This window comes from Orbicella franksi, chromosome 3, assembly GCF_964199315.1.
Source record: "Orbicella franksi chromosome 3, jaOrbFran1.1, whole genome shotgun sequence".
NCBI lineage: Eukaryota > Metazoa > Cnidaria > Anthozoa > Scleractinia > Merulinidae > Orbicella > Orbicella franksi.
In genome coordinates, this window is record NC_138147.1 from 7,355,747 (window position 1) to 7,373,461 (window position 17,715).

General features: G+C 41.2%; 1 protein-coding gene across 1 annotated transcript; it reads left to right on the top strand.

Annotated features, from left to right (window-relative positions):
* Window positions 1–11,884, top strand: LOC145481020 (collagen alpha-4(VI) chain-like). Its single transcript, XM_081459394.1, has 7 exons — window positions 1–405; window positions 3,615–3,774; window positions 5,146–5,573; window positions 6,795–6,945; window positions 9,232–9,408; window positions 9,840–9,929; window positions 10,543–11,884. The coding sequence occupies exons 1-6, from the start codon at window positions 274–276 to the stop codon at window positions 9,902–9,904; spliced, it is 1,113 nt and encodes a 370-aa protein (XP_081315520.1). The 5' UTR covers window positions 1–273; the 3' UTR covers window positions 9,905–9,929; window positions 10,543–11,884.
* The last annotated feature ends 5,831 nt before the right edge of the window (window positions 11,885–17,715 follow it).

Below are 17,715 nucleotides of genomic sequence, written 5' to 3' on the forward strand. Positions count from 1 at the left end.
TGCAAACTTGATCTTGGTTTGTTAGTTGACACGACAAAAAGTATCACGAACGCAAACCTTCCAAAACTGAAGGACTCGCTTGTGAGTTTAGTGAACCAGTTTAACGTTTCAACCGACGGAACCCACGTATCGCTTGAAACGTTCGAAAAGAAAAGCACGCTTCACAACAAGTTCAACGACGACCTTTATCACAGCAACAAAGCCATCGATGATTTGATAACCTACAATATTACCAAGCTGGACCAACCTACCCGCCTTGACAAAGCATTGAAGATGGCCAGGGAGTTCATGTTCAGGGATGAAAGTGGACAAAGGGCTGGAGTTCGGAGTGCCATGGTTTTGTACACCGATGGAAGATCACACCGTGATACGGAGGATTTTATCCGGGATGTTGAAGCCATCAAGGTTAGGCAATGAGGGAGCAGAATTCTACTTGCACGCTCATGTGAATGCTGCAATCTGATTGACTGAGCTACCGTCCACTATCAGCCATGTTCACCACTAAATTTTCCTTTGTCATCAAGGTTTATGTAGTGCCCACGACTGGAGGTCGTCTGTAAAAGGGCGAGGTTCTTTCGTTTTGTCGAAGTTTTGAGGAACATTCAGAAATATTACAAGATAAATGCAATCTCTGAGAAGACTGAAAGAAGGACATTTAGGGTTACGAGACTTTCAAAACTCCAAATTGTTAAAAAAAAAAAAAAAAAGTGGTAATAGCGCTTGCACAGCTGCAGGTTTCAAATGGCAATTCAGACGTACGATTTTTCTAAGGCTACATGGAGAAATAACTGGAAGTCGTTATTTGAAGGAAATTAGTCCCATAAAAAGGCGTACGAAATTTTTAAGCGTACAGTACAGAAGAAATTTTTTTAGTAGCTTTTAAGTACTTTATGCACCGACCTCGTCGTGAGGCACTGCTTGAGATACAGTGACGGCTTGATGGAATTTGTGAAATTTTCTCGTCGGTGTATCTGTAAAACCGGTAGGGTGCAGTAACACATTCATTTTCACAGATCTGTCGCTTCAATCTAATTCGCGTTCCGTAGACGCAAATTTACTTTGGGTACATTCCAACGAAACGTCCCAAATTTTTGTCAGAGATTTGACCGAAATAAGATAAAATAATTTCCGAAAATTAGACGTACGAAATTTTAACGTAAAAATTGTTTGCAAGTGATGTAGTCTATAATGAAATGAGTGCTGGATTAGGATTAGGCCTTCCTGAGATTAATTTCCCCATGCATGGTGTTTTTCCCGAGAATTGCACAAAACCGATGGCAGTTATAACATTGGCCTGAGTGAGTTCGAAGTCTAAATTTTCCACGCTGCCACTCAATGTCGTCTTCTCCGAGTCATTTTCATCATGTTTAATTTCTTCAGCAACTATGGTGGTAAACTGGGTGATATTTCACGTTCAGCTCTTTAATTTTAGTTTTCAGAACAGAAGAAACATGATCAAGTCCAGTGCCTTGCTACTTTCGGAAATGTTTTGATTGAAGGACGAGAACAAACAATTATTCGATCAGTGCGCGAATTCGGAGTCGCGTTCTGTGAGGTCTGTTTTCATGCTAAACCGTGACCAGAACCCGAATTTGATTGAAAAAATCTTGCAATCTCATTTACTGGCCAGAAAATCAGGTGATTGGGGAACGAGAAAAATGCGCGTTATATATCTTGGCCAGGACTAAGTTGAGATAGGCGCCTTTCTACTTGTCGTTGTGTGTTGTGTGCAAAATAGAGCTTTTGCTCAAATTTAAAAGTCAGGCTAAGAGTTATGAGTCGATACCTATCTGAAAAAACGATGCAACATTTCATGCTGTATCGACGGAGCAACATAGCGTAGCATCCTTAAGCTCGTGCTGAGCAACGTCTAGAATTTAATACGATTGTGTAAAATTTACCATGATACACGAGAATTCAAACAACAAACAGAACAAAACATGAGGTATTTATAAAGATAAACATCGCGATCAAGAGACAAAGCGCTCGATCAAATTCGTATGATCGGGTAACCAAATGGTGACGAGTGAAAGTAGGAAGTAATTTAACGCGCGTTTTCTCCAAATTCTTATAATATCCAGAGTCTTTAGGCGAGAGAAATTATTAAAATTTTGACAAAACGCAAGTGATATTATTTCCTAACTTCAAGAGTATACAATTTAAAGTCTGCATACGAGCCAAGTGGCCCATCAGACCGGAGCTTATCCCAGCCTCCGTAGCATGAAGCGACTAAGAGTATTTCTACTCCCTCCTGGGTGGGATGTTAGTCCACCGCAGGGTTACCCCCAGCATAAAAATTCTCCGATACCCATTTCTACACCTGGGTGGAGAGAGGCGCTGTGAGAGTAAATTGTCTTGCCTACGAACATAATACCATGTCCCTGGCCTAGGCTCGAGCCCGGATCGCTCGATCCCGAGACGAGCGCACTACCCATGAGGCCACCGCGCCAAATTACTTTTACAATCGTGTGTTTTTGACTTGTTTATTGTATCGAGAAATTTGACGCCAAACGTTGCCATGGAAATTTTGTTATTTCACATGTGAAATTACAAATCGAGGCTGAAACTTCGTGACAAAATTAAGGAATAATTTGTCACCCACGATATTAACGCAAGAACTGAGTCAACGTGGCCTTTGAGTCAGACTCACAACAGCCATCGTTGTATACTGAAGTAGAGTCCACCCAGGTACATACGTAAAGTAGACTGAACCGCCATGCTGTTACGTCATGCTATTGTTTCGAGCATTTCTAAAAGTGACATTGTGCTGGACTAGGACTGTTACCGTCGTTACCATCGGATACCGAGGAATTTTAAATCCGGGGGGGGGGGCTTCCATATAAAAAGGACAGGGGTGCTCGTCGTACCTAGAAGGGGTTAAAAAAGCCGTTTTGGTGCCTCTTTGGGTGTTAAGCCTCAAAAGCTCCACAGTGGAATCTTTTGGGGTACCCTTTAGGGTATTGAGATGGAAAAAAATTTGACGAGATAATTTGTTGCTTTAGAATAGAGTCCTAAAGTGTGACGTCACAAAAAAATAAATTTGAGAAATTATGGGATTTGGCGCCATTTTCGAATAGAGCGTCCTTTAAAAAGGGTCTTTACCAAAAATTACCTCTTAATTGTAATTCCCAGCCGAAATATAAAGGATGAAAATTTGGTACTGCCCCATATATATCTCTCTAATTTTGAGTCGGTTGTAAACTGAAGGAACTCAAACAAATTTTAAAGGGTTGGTATGGGATGCTATCAAACTTTGATCCCTTATATCTCTATCGGGAATTGCAATTCTGAGCTAATTTTTGGGATGAGGGCATCTTTTAGGATCCTCTATAAGAATATGACACCATATCCCATAATTTCAAAATTTTCATTTTTGTGACGTCATCACTTTAGGACTCTATTGGTGCCTCTTGGGTGCGAAAAACATTTTAAGCCACGCCCACAAAACAGGATCTTGATACCTCTTGAGGGTTCTTTTAAAAATTTCCGACGAGCACACCAGTCCTTTTTATATCAGAGTTCCCCCCCAGCCCCCTTTCCCCCCCCCCCAAATTTAAATATCTAATACCGGTGTTAGTTTTACAGCAGTTGTTTGGTTTCATTTTAATTTGCAGTTCAGAGGTGTCCGCATTGTCGTCGTTGGCATCGGTCCAGACGCCGAGAAACACAGGTTCCGCCGTGTGTTAGCGATGATCGGCGGGGAAAATCTGTTTTTTGTAGACGACTATGCTAACCTTGACGATGCAACCCAAGACATTGTCAAGTTAATCTGTCGTAAGTACAAGCTGGTATGGATCTGGAAATCTTAAAGGTTGTTGTTTTTTGTATGAATTTTTTTAATCACATATCTACCATTCTGACACGAACACGTACAAACTCCATCCCACACAGTGTTCCTTTGACCAGCGGTAGACTGAAGGCTTCGACAACAATATTATAGAAGGGTTCTGATACGATGGCATATAATTCTGAAAGGTTCTTAAGACCTAACCTAAACTACAGTCTTGAAGGAAGGCTGATCCTGGTCTTCACGTGGTCCTGAATCTGACAAAAAATGTCTGAATCATTGATCGAAGACAAAGAGGAAACAAACCCTCAGCAAACGTCTTGAATAACAAAATTAGAATAACAACCGAAATTAACAGCCACGCGGCAGAAGGAATCGCGGAAAAAAAAACCGCGAATCACCGTCAACGGAACACTTTTGTCGAATTCTCCAGCCTTTTCATCGTGGACAAGTACAGCCATACATTAAATCTAGGTATTCTTCTTTGGGGGTGGGGTGTGCTAGGATATCATGAAGGGCCGAAGGAAGACAAGCATTTAGACTTCTGTATGCTAGTCTGGTTCTGGTTTGTTCTGGGGACGAACATTTTTCTTATCATCCTATTTTTGCGCAAGAGTTTTAATTTGTATCCGCGAAATGTTGGAGCAACATGACAGAATGCTTGAGAGTAACAAGCCCTTCGTGGAATTTCTCGCTTCCCATCAAGGGACAGCATTTTAACTCCTAACCGCCTCGTGGATGTAAACTTACGGGGTCTCATGCCAATACTTACTTACTTAATACTTACTTAGGCCGTTCACTCTCACTGGAGCATAGGCCATCGACGACTCTCCTAGGAATGATAAGAGGTGTCAGCCTTACAGCTTCCTTTCGGCTTCCACTGCACTGCGTCATAATCCTTCCATCTGGAGGCCCTTCCTCTCCCAGATCTAGCTAATTTTTGAAGTGTCGTTAATGTTTCGGTATCTTGATTATTTTATTAGATAGGTTTGTTGGCCCTAAGCAAACACATTAACCTCTGGGTGAGGGATTTAACTATGACTATTTATCCTCATGCGCAGCGCGGTGGCCTCATGGTTGGTGCGCTCGTCTCCGGATCGAGCGGTCCGGGTTCGAGTCCTGGCTGAAGACTTTCAGTTGTTTTCTTCGGCAAGACACTTAACCCTCACAGTGCTTCATGTAGAAATGAGTACCGGCGAATTTAATGCTGGGGGTAACCCTGAGATCAAGGACTAGCATCTCATCCAGAGGGGAGTAGAAATACTCCTAGTCGCTTCATGCTACAGAAACCGAGATAAGCTCCGGCCTGGTGGGCCACTTGGCTCGTATATGCTGACTTTACCCATTTATCCTCACAGCCCCGAGTCCTTGTGAAACCAGTAAAGGGATGGACGTGGCGTTTGTGGTAGACAGGACCAGAAGCGTCGGGGTGGTGAACTTCATGCTGCTAAAGGGCTTCCTTCTGCAACTCATTGGCGCGATGCACATCAGCCCAGATACAACTCACGCAGGCGTAATCGCATTTAGCAGGAAACCAACTCTTCTAAGCACGCTTGCGGACACGAACAAACACAGCAACAAAGCTTTTCATGATCATATTCTTAGTATACCGGTCATTCTTGGTAGACGTACCTTCACTGACAAAGCACTGAGGCTCGCCGCACAGAGGTTCTTTACGGAGAAGGAGGGGGACCGGCCGAAGTTTCCAAATGTTCTAATTCTTTTCACAGATGGAAGGACCAATGTTGACTCCAGACCATTCAACCAGATAATCCCTCTGCTAAAGGTTAGGTTCAAACTTAGCGTAGTGTTGCTCTTTTGCCCTGATTGCTGGTTATCATCACCAAGCAACAAAAAAGTAAACAGCATTAACCAAAAGCTCTCAAGAATTTATAGACGATTAATAGATAATCTAACTGCCCGAATCTATGGTTTGTGTTGCCCAGAGGCGAACAAAAAAGGGGGCTTAAATTCATTAAATTAAAAACCAAGAATCTCTCAGTCATCGACGGACAGAGACAACTGAAGATAAAACAGAGCCAACTGAACTAGCTTTCATGCACAGTTATCATACAGTTACAGTTATAACATAGTTATCTAGCTTACAGTTACCTCCTCATTGTTGGTTTACATTACTCGTGCATGTTCGCTGCTGCATGCACTCGCAAGTTTCAACTGGGATTGAAATTCGTTATGTTATCGTGCTGCAAAATTCCAGCTTCCTTACCGTTTGATATTCTTCATCTTATCACCCCATTACCCCTTTCCACATTTTTTAAACTTACAAAACGTTGAATTCCTACCGTTACTATTAGGACAGTCTGGAACCTTGTCTGAAAAAAAACCTACAATAATTTAAAGCAGGTAGCTTCACGTGAACACCGTCTGTCCTTAAAAGCTACAGTTAATAAGACATCAGCTTCTTCAGCGTAGAAAGCTCACAGATTAAAACTACAAAAAACGAATGTTATCAAGTATTATACAAGCAGAGTTGTGTGAGAAGCCCGGAGAGGAACTCCCAGAGACATTGGGCGGGGGTGTGCGGCCCGTTTCTCAAAACTCTTACCCTATTTAAGACCAAAATCTGCAACAAGTTTTCCCTACCTTATTTATGACCTGACCAAAAATTTGTACCCTATTTAAGACCTGACCCTTATATCAATGCCCTGTTTCAGACCTGCAATGATAATATACTTTTATTAGGTAGAGTAGCTTCTTCTAAAAAGCATACTCAATATAAGACTAGAGTACAAAAACCATACTCTATTTGAGATCACAATGGCCAAAGTCGAAATCCTACTTCTGACCAAAACGGCTAAAAAAACATACCTTTTGGGGCCACACATACCTGTAAAGTACAAGGGAGTAAGGGAGTACCCCGACCCGGGTGGTAACTCCCCCCCCCCCAGCCTAATGCTTCTAAATAGTCTACTTTATTGGTGTTTTCAAACACAGAAAGGTTCCAATAATCACTCACTTCTTTATATTATCTCTTTTCCGTCCAAAGGCCAAAAAGGTTCGCATTATTGCTATTGGAGTTGGCGACTATGAGAATTTCCAAGGACAGTTGGAAGAAATCGCAGGAAAAAATGTTTACAATACAAGCAACTTTGAAGACCTGTCGAATTTGTTCCTTGACATTCTGACTGAAACATGCAGTGAGTATACTCAGTGATTTGTTTTTAAAGGAGCTTAACAAATTGCCGCCAGCATTTTGTGCGTTTGTATTCTAATTGTAATTCACGTCAGAGCATTGTCAGAGCAGTTGTGAATCCACGAGGCGTAGCCTCGTGAATCCACAGATTACCGTGATGATGACGAAATGGTCCCTCGGGGAGACCCCTAAGAGGTACCAAGATCCTGTTTTGTGAGCGTGGCTTTAATTTTTTTTTTTTTTTTTTTTTTTTTCACCCCTATGAAGAAGTACCAATTCTAAACAACACATTATCACCTGTCATATTTCCTTCTGCTCGCTACCCTAAAAGGTATCGCGAAAGCTCCCGCTCGCACCCTTTTGAGGATGTGTAGGAGTCTTCCCCCCCTCGGAATTTACCATCGATAAGAGGATGACCGCATACAAAGTTGGCATGTATTTGTTTTTACAATAACAAAAGCCAAAACGATTGAGGGTAGTTGACTCCCGACTAGAGAATAGAACACGTTCAGTGTAATTGGGTACAACAGTAGTTCGCATTACTGAACAGTAATCAACTTACAAACCACAGAATTGTTTGGGACTCTGGTCAGTGCTTAACCTGCAACAACAATTTTTTTAACAATTGACCCAGCAAGGCTGGTACCCGGGGGGACTCTCGCGTAGTGGCACAAATCAAAGATTCTGGTCTCACTTAGGGTGTTGCTGATGAAACGCCACTAGTTTTAGCTGTCGAAGTGTTTTTTTAGGGTGCACTCGAAGAAAGTGTAATAATAAACATAAGATAGATGCTTTCATTTCCGTTTTTAGGCTTGATTTCCGCCGGTCTCTCGAGTCCAAATATTGCTCAAATTTTCCGACGAGCATCACCGACCTTTTCATATGGAAATCTCGTCCCCCTCGGGGCAGGGGGGGCTGGTACATCAACTTAGCGCGAACGCTTCTCAACAGCTGCTGACAACTACGGAACCTTAGTGCAAGCGACTTATTCAGCACTTAACAAAATCGACGGACGAAACTCAAACAGATAGACATAATTTGAAAAGCAATAGAAGGAACGAAGCTTACTAGAACTGGCCAATAATTGTTGACGGTGGCTTTCTATACACGAGTCTTACCGCCAATGCCATCACGGCGTAACTAACCAATAAGTTTCAAGGGGCCAGACTAACACAACACCATCGAGTGACGCTTTTCAGGCTTGACTCTGAATATGACGCATATCCTGAGAAATTTTCTAAACATCAGTCACCAACAACAGCTCTTAACAGAACTAACTTCACGTACAAGATTGCTCACGAGACGAGACAATTGACGAGACGAAGAAAACTCAAGAGACGAACAACTGATCCTCTTGGGTTTAAACCATTTACTAAGAATCGACTGACGCAAAGGTATAAGTGCGAGAGAACCTGAATTTCTTCTAGCCAAAATAAGCTGAAATAATTCCAAAACTCACGAAGCTTTGCGCAATAGCCCTAAACTACAATGCAGAAACGGAAATTCTGCAACTGGACTTTATAACTTGAGAAAATGTTTGAAAACTCGGTGGATCATGAACCATCTCAGTCCACCAGCATCAAAACAGTAACTTTGAACATAGTCAAACTGTGACAAATTAACAATTATTCCACGAGCGCGCGTTGGATATGAGATGGTGGATAGCCAGCGAGGCGCGTAGAGCCGAGTTCGCTATAATTATCTCATATCCAACATGTCAAGCGCGAGTGGAATAATTGTTTTGTTAAAAAACGCCTCCCAAAATATAGAAAGCTTGACTAAAATAAAATTAAAAACGCCCCAAGAAATCACGCATACGCTTACTATATTTTTAGAGTATGGTATAATGGCTTATAACTATGATGGCTAAGCCAATGAAAAATCTCGAATTGCAATATATCCAATGATTCAGTTTTTAATAACACCTCTTCTACCCCCTGGCTTTCCAAACTGAATTAAGAGTCATGTTAAACGATTCTGGGGATTTTTGTCCCTAAAGAACGCCCGTTAAGATGCAGTTTATCTTGATATATTTATATCGGGAACTGACAACGACACCTAGATCCGCACGTGATGGCATGAACTATGTTTATGTACTCTTCTTATCGATATGAATTTGCCAATGTGTGAACAAGAAATTTTAGTGCAAATGTTCACCAGAATCGGTTTTGCCTCGAGATAATCGAATAAACGGAAGGTCAACCTCTTATAATATTATAGGGTGATTATCTACCATAAAGTTTTATCCGGCCCCGTTAAACCCAAAATATATTGTTCACCGTGTTTACAGGTGTGGATGGTGAATTCTCTCGCTGGGGTTTCTGGTCCGACTGCAGCCTGACTTGTGGTGGCGGAGTCCAAACAAGAACCAGAACCTGTACTAATCCTCCTCCCCAGGGGTACGGAGAAGACTGTGATGGCCCCCTGCAGGAGACCAGGGCTTGTAATGACAAGCCCTGTCCAGGAAGTAAGAATTCGACTTAGTTATGTATTGTTCGGAGCCTTGGTCTTTCAATAGCGAGTAGTGAAACCTACGGTCCTCAAACTTAGATAGACTGACAAGGCTTGCCTAGCTAACGTTACCACCAACTTGAAAAGCGTCATTAACTACTACTGATAAAAGTATTGTTTCCATCAAAAAATACCGATCCTAAAGAAACTAATTGAATTTGGCCCAGTTTTTAAATTAGTGAAAGAGAATATTTATTTCTCTTTGTAATGCACTTTACACCCATTCAGTTATTTCACAATAAAGTAAAAAGTGATCTTTTTTAACAGTGCTAGAATGAAATGAAGCAAGCCTTGGGTTACATCAAGCCTAGTTGTAACGGGCACATTTTCTTCGGTTTACTCTGCGTAATTATTGCATTTTATCTATTGTCACTAAAACATTTTTAGATGACGAGGGTTGGACTTTCAAGCACAGTTATCTGGGGAGAAACGTAGCGAAAGGAAACAAATAGAGATACTATGTGCCACTCCTTACGAGTAAGTAACTAGAAGTATAATAACAACGTGATTGTATTAAACCCCGTGCAAACAAGCGCTCAGGTTATGTTTTGGTACGTCGTACCCAGGATCTAGGATTTTTCAAAAGTGGGGGAGGAGTGGCTGGTACCTTGGGGCTGCAAAATCAATGGAGGCATGCTCCCAAAATGTCGCAATTTGAGAATTGGAACCTAATTTGAAAACCGTTTCACAAAGCCACAAAGTAGAAATTGCAACGGGATACCTGTCCAGAGAGTTTGTATTTATTTCTGCCATAATATTTACAACATTTTTCTAATTTTTTTATGTTTTGCTTCTCCAAAACGGGGGTGGCTAGCCACCCAATTCTCCCCCATCCCCACCCCCTTCCCGTCTAAATCAGGTCCTGACGCACTAGTTTTTTTACATGATATAATCCCAACTCACTCTTCAGGTGCAACCGATGGAAACTCGATCATTTCATTAATATTGGTAAAAGTTAGAGTAAAATACTAGAGGAGCATCCATTCAAATTTATTACAAAATTTTACTGGAGCTGAGCTCTCCTAACTGCTTTCATGGCCTAAGGATTTCTTGCTAGAGTTAATCATTCAGTTTTTTCCTAATCTGATAGGTTGATGCTGCTGCAGTAAACGCAATGGGTTTGGAGCCGTGCAAACATAGAGCAAGGGACAAACATGTATAAGGTGTTAAAGGAGCTTGGTCACGGTGTTTTGAGTTATTTTGGCCACGTACAAAATTACCTTTAAATTAAAGGAAACCTGAAAATAATAGTTTACCAAGTTAAGATAGAAAAGCATCAAAGAGATACTTGTCAACCATAAAGTAACCGAAGGATGGTTTAGGATGGTGAAGATTAACACGGAATACAAACGACGAACTTGAGAAATCTAGGCTAAACTTTTCTAGATGTGCAAACCGTGACGTAGCTCTGGTAAGCTAAGGGTGCCGGATACTAGATGTATACAGTCCTTCAGTTTGGGTAAAAATTAAAATTGCTCCTGTAAGACTAGCCTCTTCCTGCGGTGTAATAAAAATGTGGTAATAAAAGGCATCAGTGTATATTTGTTTGTTTATTTGGGGGAAAGGGCAGGCTTGTATTACTGCTTGGGAACGAGAGAGAATGTCCCGGAGAACTAACTAATGGAGGGAGAGATTCGCACAAATAGTTCATAAATTCAAGTGTAAAGCTTCTGTGTGACTAATGTCTACGGTCTGATGGTCCAATAGTTGCCTAACAGTGTCCAATAGTTGGAAATGTGATGTCCTTGAAACTTGCAAATTTGCCCTCGAAGCTCCTCCTCTGGGGCAAATACTTGTTTCAAAAACATCAAATTTCCACTGGGCAACTATCAGCTGATAGTTCGCCGACAGAAACACTCTATTGTTTAAATGATATCTTTATAGCTTTATCGACGGGCACGTGGAAACGTTCACAAACAGAGCGGATATCAGTTAAACTGCTAAACTTGGAGCCTTCCAAGACGAAGGGAGTAAAATAAAGGGAGGAAAACGTACAAATTTAGTGATCTTATCGAAGGGAGTAAGCCCGGCGAGAAAAATTTAGATTGTCCTTCATAGTATACAACAGTTAAAGACACTAAAGAGAATGGAGTATCCTTTGAGACTCACATACAATCAATAAAGATTAATGTGAGCTATTTCTAAATTCTTTTGGGGTGCAATCAGTTGTACGGTGCATTTTCGAGATTATCGCGCTTTGAAGAAGTGACGACATACTCAATGGATGTGCAAAATGTAATGAACAACAATTCGCCGAAAGTGGATGGGTCTTTCTCCCAGTCCTTGTAGCTCTGTTGGAAGAATATTGGTTCAGGCCGTGGGTATATCGAGTTCTGGGTACACTTGGGAGTTTGGCAAATTGCCGGTGATTTTGTGCACTGTTTGTTGGAAGACAATAATTTAATTTAATTACTGACGTTAATATATTTCATTCACGTATTCAGAGCGTATTCAGAATTGAGTTATCTTATCTTATCAATTCTTTTGGGGTGCAATCAGTTGTACGGTGCATTTTCGAGATTGTCGTGCTTTGAAGAAGTGACGATATACTCAATGGATGTGCAAAATGTAATGAACAACAATTCGCCGAGAGTGGATGGGTCTTTCTCCCACTCCTTGTAGCTCTGTTGGAAGAATATTGGTTCAGGCCGTGGGTATATCGGTTCTGGGTACACTTGGGAGTTTGGCAAATTGCCGGTGATTTTGTGCACTGTTTGTTGGAAGACAATGATTTAATTTAATTACTGACGTTAATATATTTCACTCACGTATTCAGAACTGAGTTATCTTATCGGTGCCACGCTTCCCGGGCGGGGGGTGCTCCGAGAAAAATTGAGTGTGGGGTTGTGCGGCCCGATTTCCAAAACCCTTACTATATTTCTGACCAAAATCTGCAATTTTTCCGTCCCTTTTTATGACCTGACCCTAAATCAATACCCTGTTTCAGACCTGCCTTATACTTAGTTCCCTTGTTCAGACTGATGTCAAAGGCTTCGTGAAGGGCTTTTGTTGATCTGTCTTATCGATTATGATGAAAAAGAAGCGTCTTCTAAAAGACATACCTAATTCAAGACTATAGCGCAGAAACCAAACTTATGACCAAACTTGCTAAAATCAATACCCGGCCCCATCGGCTAAAAACCCATACCCTTTGAGGCCGCACATACCTATGTAGCCCATATAAGAGAGTGCCCCCCCCCCGACCAAGGTTGAAGGAAGTGATCAAAGTGATTCGTTACGTTCGTCGGTGTATGACTTACCAATAAGCATACAAAAACAATTCCTGTATGTAAAATAAAGGGAGAAAATTTCGGTACTGTATACAGGGCAGGTTCCCTCGGAGGTGTTTACTGTATCTTGAATTCTTTTTTGATTGTGAATTATGATTTTAACTTAGTGAATTATCTAATCAGCGTCGCTAATCCTTTTGTGTTGTACAAAGATTTCAATGTCGGTAGACTTTTAAGAGTGATACCATAAAAAAAAAACCGATACTAGGTACTGTACCTATTGAGGGGAGAGTTCACGCTTGTTATCTGCATTATTTTAAAAACCGGGGTTTACATTTATGACGCAGGATCGGTTTTGTCTTAAAAATGAGGTGCACAAAAGAATACTGGATCGAAAACTCTTATACTAAATTTCGAAAACATGAGATAAGTTCTACTGCCGTTCAATGTAGCTTTTGTTGACTGCCTTTTTACTTTCTATTGTTTTTAGTTTGATCTATTAAATCAAAGGGAGGGGATTATGTTTATATTACTGCATAAGAGTCGCTTTGAACTCTGTTTAAATATCTAGTTCTTTTTCGTCTCTTTAACTGATTTAAATGGATACTGAGCCGTTAAAAACTGAAAACGACAGAACACTTGAAACTCAAACCAGGATGAGGAAATGAAAAAGAAACGGCAACTCTGACAAGATGTCTTAGTAGTTCAGAGTTTTTGCAATTAATTACCGACGCGGAGAGGGCTTGAAATGTTTTGTCTTTTTGTCCATTTTGGCTTTTGTTAGCAACCTTTTGTCCTTTCTATTGTTTTTAGTTTGATCCCTACAGTCAAGGGAAGGGGATTATGTTAGCTGCAAAAGAGTCGCGTTAAATTCTATTTAAATATCTTGAGCAGTTCAATTGAATTGCGAGCCCAGTTAAGTCAACATCTCGGAGATCTGAAGAGTTAAGGTGAGTCCCTATGTTTTTTACTGATTCCCTTAGCTGGAAGTTTTTAATGCCCGGTCTGCTTGATGGGCGATTTATAATGTTAATAGGACTGAGTGAAGTCCAATTCGGTCTGTAATCCCACGAGCGTTCAAAATTAGTGCAAAATACAGCATTTTATGCACCAATCACATTTTAGGAAATTGTAACTGCTATGGTTAGTCCAGAAATCGCGAACACATTCGTTACTTTTATTATGGGAACACGCACACAAACAAAAAAGCAGTTATTAACCTACATTCAGGTTGATAAAAATCCTCGAATGAAGGCTTTGGCCTGGATAGAGTCTGACTGGAAGTTTCGCTCTGGTTTGTTTTACGAATAAACAGCATTCATCCCGCCCTACTTCAGAAAATCCATAGTTTTCCCCTTGATCTCTTTAGAATCAAACATTTGCTGACAAGGTCAGCAATCGCCATGTTATGCTTCTCTTGTCTGTGTTTCCCAAACTGGTATCACCCTTCAACCTAAAAATTGGCAACATGCATGCTCCAACTTCGTGAGTAAACGCCACCCTAGCTTGGTGAGCCGACTATGTGTTTTCCTCTCCTGAACCTGTGGCGGCCACATTCTGCAAGCTATATGGGTGTAAAACGACATATGTTGACTCGCCTCGCTTTTTAATCCTCTTGATTTCAGGAGGAACAAAATGAGGGTTCTGTTTTTTGCGGTTCTTTCTCTCGGACTCTCCTTGTTAACTGCTGCAGGTAAGCAAAACACATACTTACGGATTGTAACTGCTAATAAAAGTGAGCCACAAAGGAATTTGGTTGGAGACATTCTTGATAGATCTAGTCACGGTTAACAAAATATTGTAAGGATGTGGAGTGACTGGGACCTGATTACAGGAAGTGGAGACGGCGTGCTCGCTAGGGTGATCATAGAGCGATTAAAATTCCTATCGCCATTCCCAGCACTCATTAAAATTCTCAAGTTGCAGGAGGCGCGGTGGCACTTCGGCACATTATAGTTAGAAATAAATTTAAATCCTCTGTTGATGGGAAGAGAGTAACCTACTGTCATTGTATTCGATTTGGAAGAAAACTCATTTGGGCATGCAGACTCAGTCCCCAACATATCCTAATTAAGATATTACGGATATGCAAAGGAAATGTTTTTAACTAAAAGAGCTGTGCCCTGTCTGTTCAAGTGAATACCATCGTTATTAAGATGGTTTTCTAAAATGTTTGAATTATCGATGAAGGACCAAGGATGATAATGCTAGTAACAGTCAGCTCTCGCCTGGAACTTTATCTCTCGATATTAGAATCCCGTCTGTTTTACGCGTTGGAAAGAGGATCATGTGAAACAACAACAATGCAAGTGTAATATGGCAACCATCTTGAAACGAATATTAAACTTGATCGAGGTCCTTAAAGAGTTCCACTCCTAAATATTTATTTTGTTTACGGTGTTTATTTATAGTGCATTTCTCCTTTACGCGGGACCTCCGATTTTTTTCTCTTTGGACTCATTGAAAAACGCCGTCTGATTATTGACTTCATTAGGAGCCTAGGAAGCTTAGGCCAGGTTGTCCACACTACATCGGAGGAATTTAAAAACGCAACAATCACCGATCGTTTGATATTTTTGTTTGAGCAAATCTCGGCCAGGAAAATCACATGGTTCTCCTGATCCTATGGTGTTCGAAAAGGTCCGTTTTAAAATGTTTTCGGTCTACACGAAAAGCCGGCGTTTTCAAATTCGTCCGGTTTGAGGAGCGTTCTGGAAAAGCTCCGTTTTCGTGACGGGTTACTCTGGACCGTAGGCCGGAGAGCGGAGAGCCTGGAGCAAATCATGACGTCAAAACCAAACAAAAGGCTTAATGAGCAAAACAATAGCTGTACGAGTGTGTTCAGTGAACCTTTGTACAGTTCATAGCCGTCCTCTGCAAAACAACAACGCAAAATGACCGCGAACGATGAGTCGAACTGCTAATTTTTCGTATTTCCATTTAGAATTGAAAGCCGTCGTTACATATTTAGCCTGAGCGAGGTTTTAGAGCCATAGGCATCCTGGACAAATTTAATTTTACAAGGCGTTGTCCTCGGCGTCGCCGTCATTGTTAAGATCCCTATATTTGCATCTCGGATGCTGGAAGGTCGATACACTTTTTTAACATGGGGTCTGTCATCCTAAGTGGCTGCTTTGCGCTTTGTGTATGTTTTATCCCAAGACCAATCGAACGCAGACCTAGATGAGAGTATCGTGTAAAAACCGTAAACATAAATTGCAGCTCTTCGCCAAGGTTCTTTTTAATTCAGCGATTAAGTTGTCGAGCGTTTCGGTAGGAAGTTTTTCCCTCCTACTGAAACAATCTCGTTTACGTTACTTCGCCGATGCAATACGTTTTCATTTCCCCCATTACTACACGGTAATCGTTTACATCTTCGTCTTATGTATAGCTCAAGGCTTTGAACACTGAAAGGCCATCGTCATCAATAACGTCCTTGAACATGGCGAGTTGATACTCTCGGCTTTCCCGCTCCAAACTAAGCAATTATTACAGTATTTCTCTTTCCATAACTTCCAGTTCTCGAGGATCTCGCCACTTAATTGACCTCAAATCTAAATGTTGCGGAGATAATGATATCTGGTGGAATAACATTGAAAACTGCGGTGCCTTAGGCGGCGAGGCACCGGAAGTTGCTTTCGCTCGTGGGCATTCGTAGACGGTAGACGTTGTCGACGAATTTGAACTACCCTTTCCCTGCAACGTGTAATAGTAGATGACAGAGAGAACCTTAAACGAACGTCATCAATCAAGGCTTAATCTGGCTACTGTAATTCAAGATACTCAAGGTGAACGCGTATTTTGATATATAACTGTATGTATAGCATAAATTACGAAGCCGTTGCAGAACATAAGCGTGCATACAAAGAATCTTTGGCAAATTAGCATATTATAGCCTTAAATTAAGGTATGGCCGCCATTTTGAATAATCAAATCCAGCCAGTGTCAGAAACTCGTTTGTCCGGTTTGGCTATGACTCAGTGCTTCCTCATTCGTTCACAACCAAGCCTTTTGTTCTTTCGCTTTATAAGTGCGACACCACCCGGATGGTTGGGCGGTCAGTTAACTTCACCGCAATATAAACATCTCTCTTAATCTCTCTTAAAACAATATCTCCTGGATATATAATGAAGTATTCTTCCTCAGCCAACCCCTTAAATATCCCCCTTACATCCCCTCAGAGCCTGCATTTCATTATTCCTCTACATATACCCACACAGCCTACATCTCATTAGTCCCCTACATATACCTACACATCCTACATCTCATTAATCCCCTACATATACCTACATATCCTACATATCATTAATCTCCAATGCATACCTACACAGCCTACATCTCATTAATCCCCCACATATACCTACAAAGCCTACATCTCATCAATTCCCCACATATACCTACATATCCTACATCTCATTAGTCCCCTACATATACCTACACAGCCTACATCTCATTAATCCCCCACAAATACCTACACAGCCTACATCTCATCAATTCCCCACATATACCTACACAGCCTACATCTCATTAGTCCCATACATATACCTACACAGCCTACATCTCATTAGTCCCCTACATATACCTACAAAGCCTACATCTCATCAATCCCCCACATATACCTACACAGCCTACGTCTCATTAATCCCCTAAATATACCTACACATCCTACATCTCATTAATCCCCCACATATACCTACAAAGCCTACATCTCATCAATCCCCCACATATACCTACACAGCATACACCTCATTAATCCCCCACATATAACTACACAGCTTTCATCGTATTAATTCCCAACATATACCTACACAGCCCACATCTCATTAATCCCCCACATATACCTACGAAGCCTACATCTCATTAATCCCCCACATATACCTACACAGCAATACATGTCATTAATCCCCTACATATACCTACACAGCCCACATCTCATTAATCCCCCACATATACTTACAAAGCCTACGTCTCATTTATCCCCCACATATACCTACACAGCTTTCATCATATTAATTCCCAACATATACCTACAC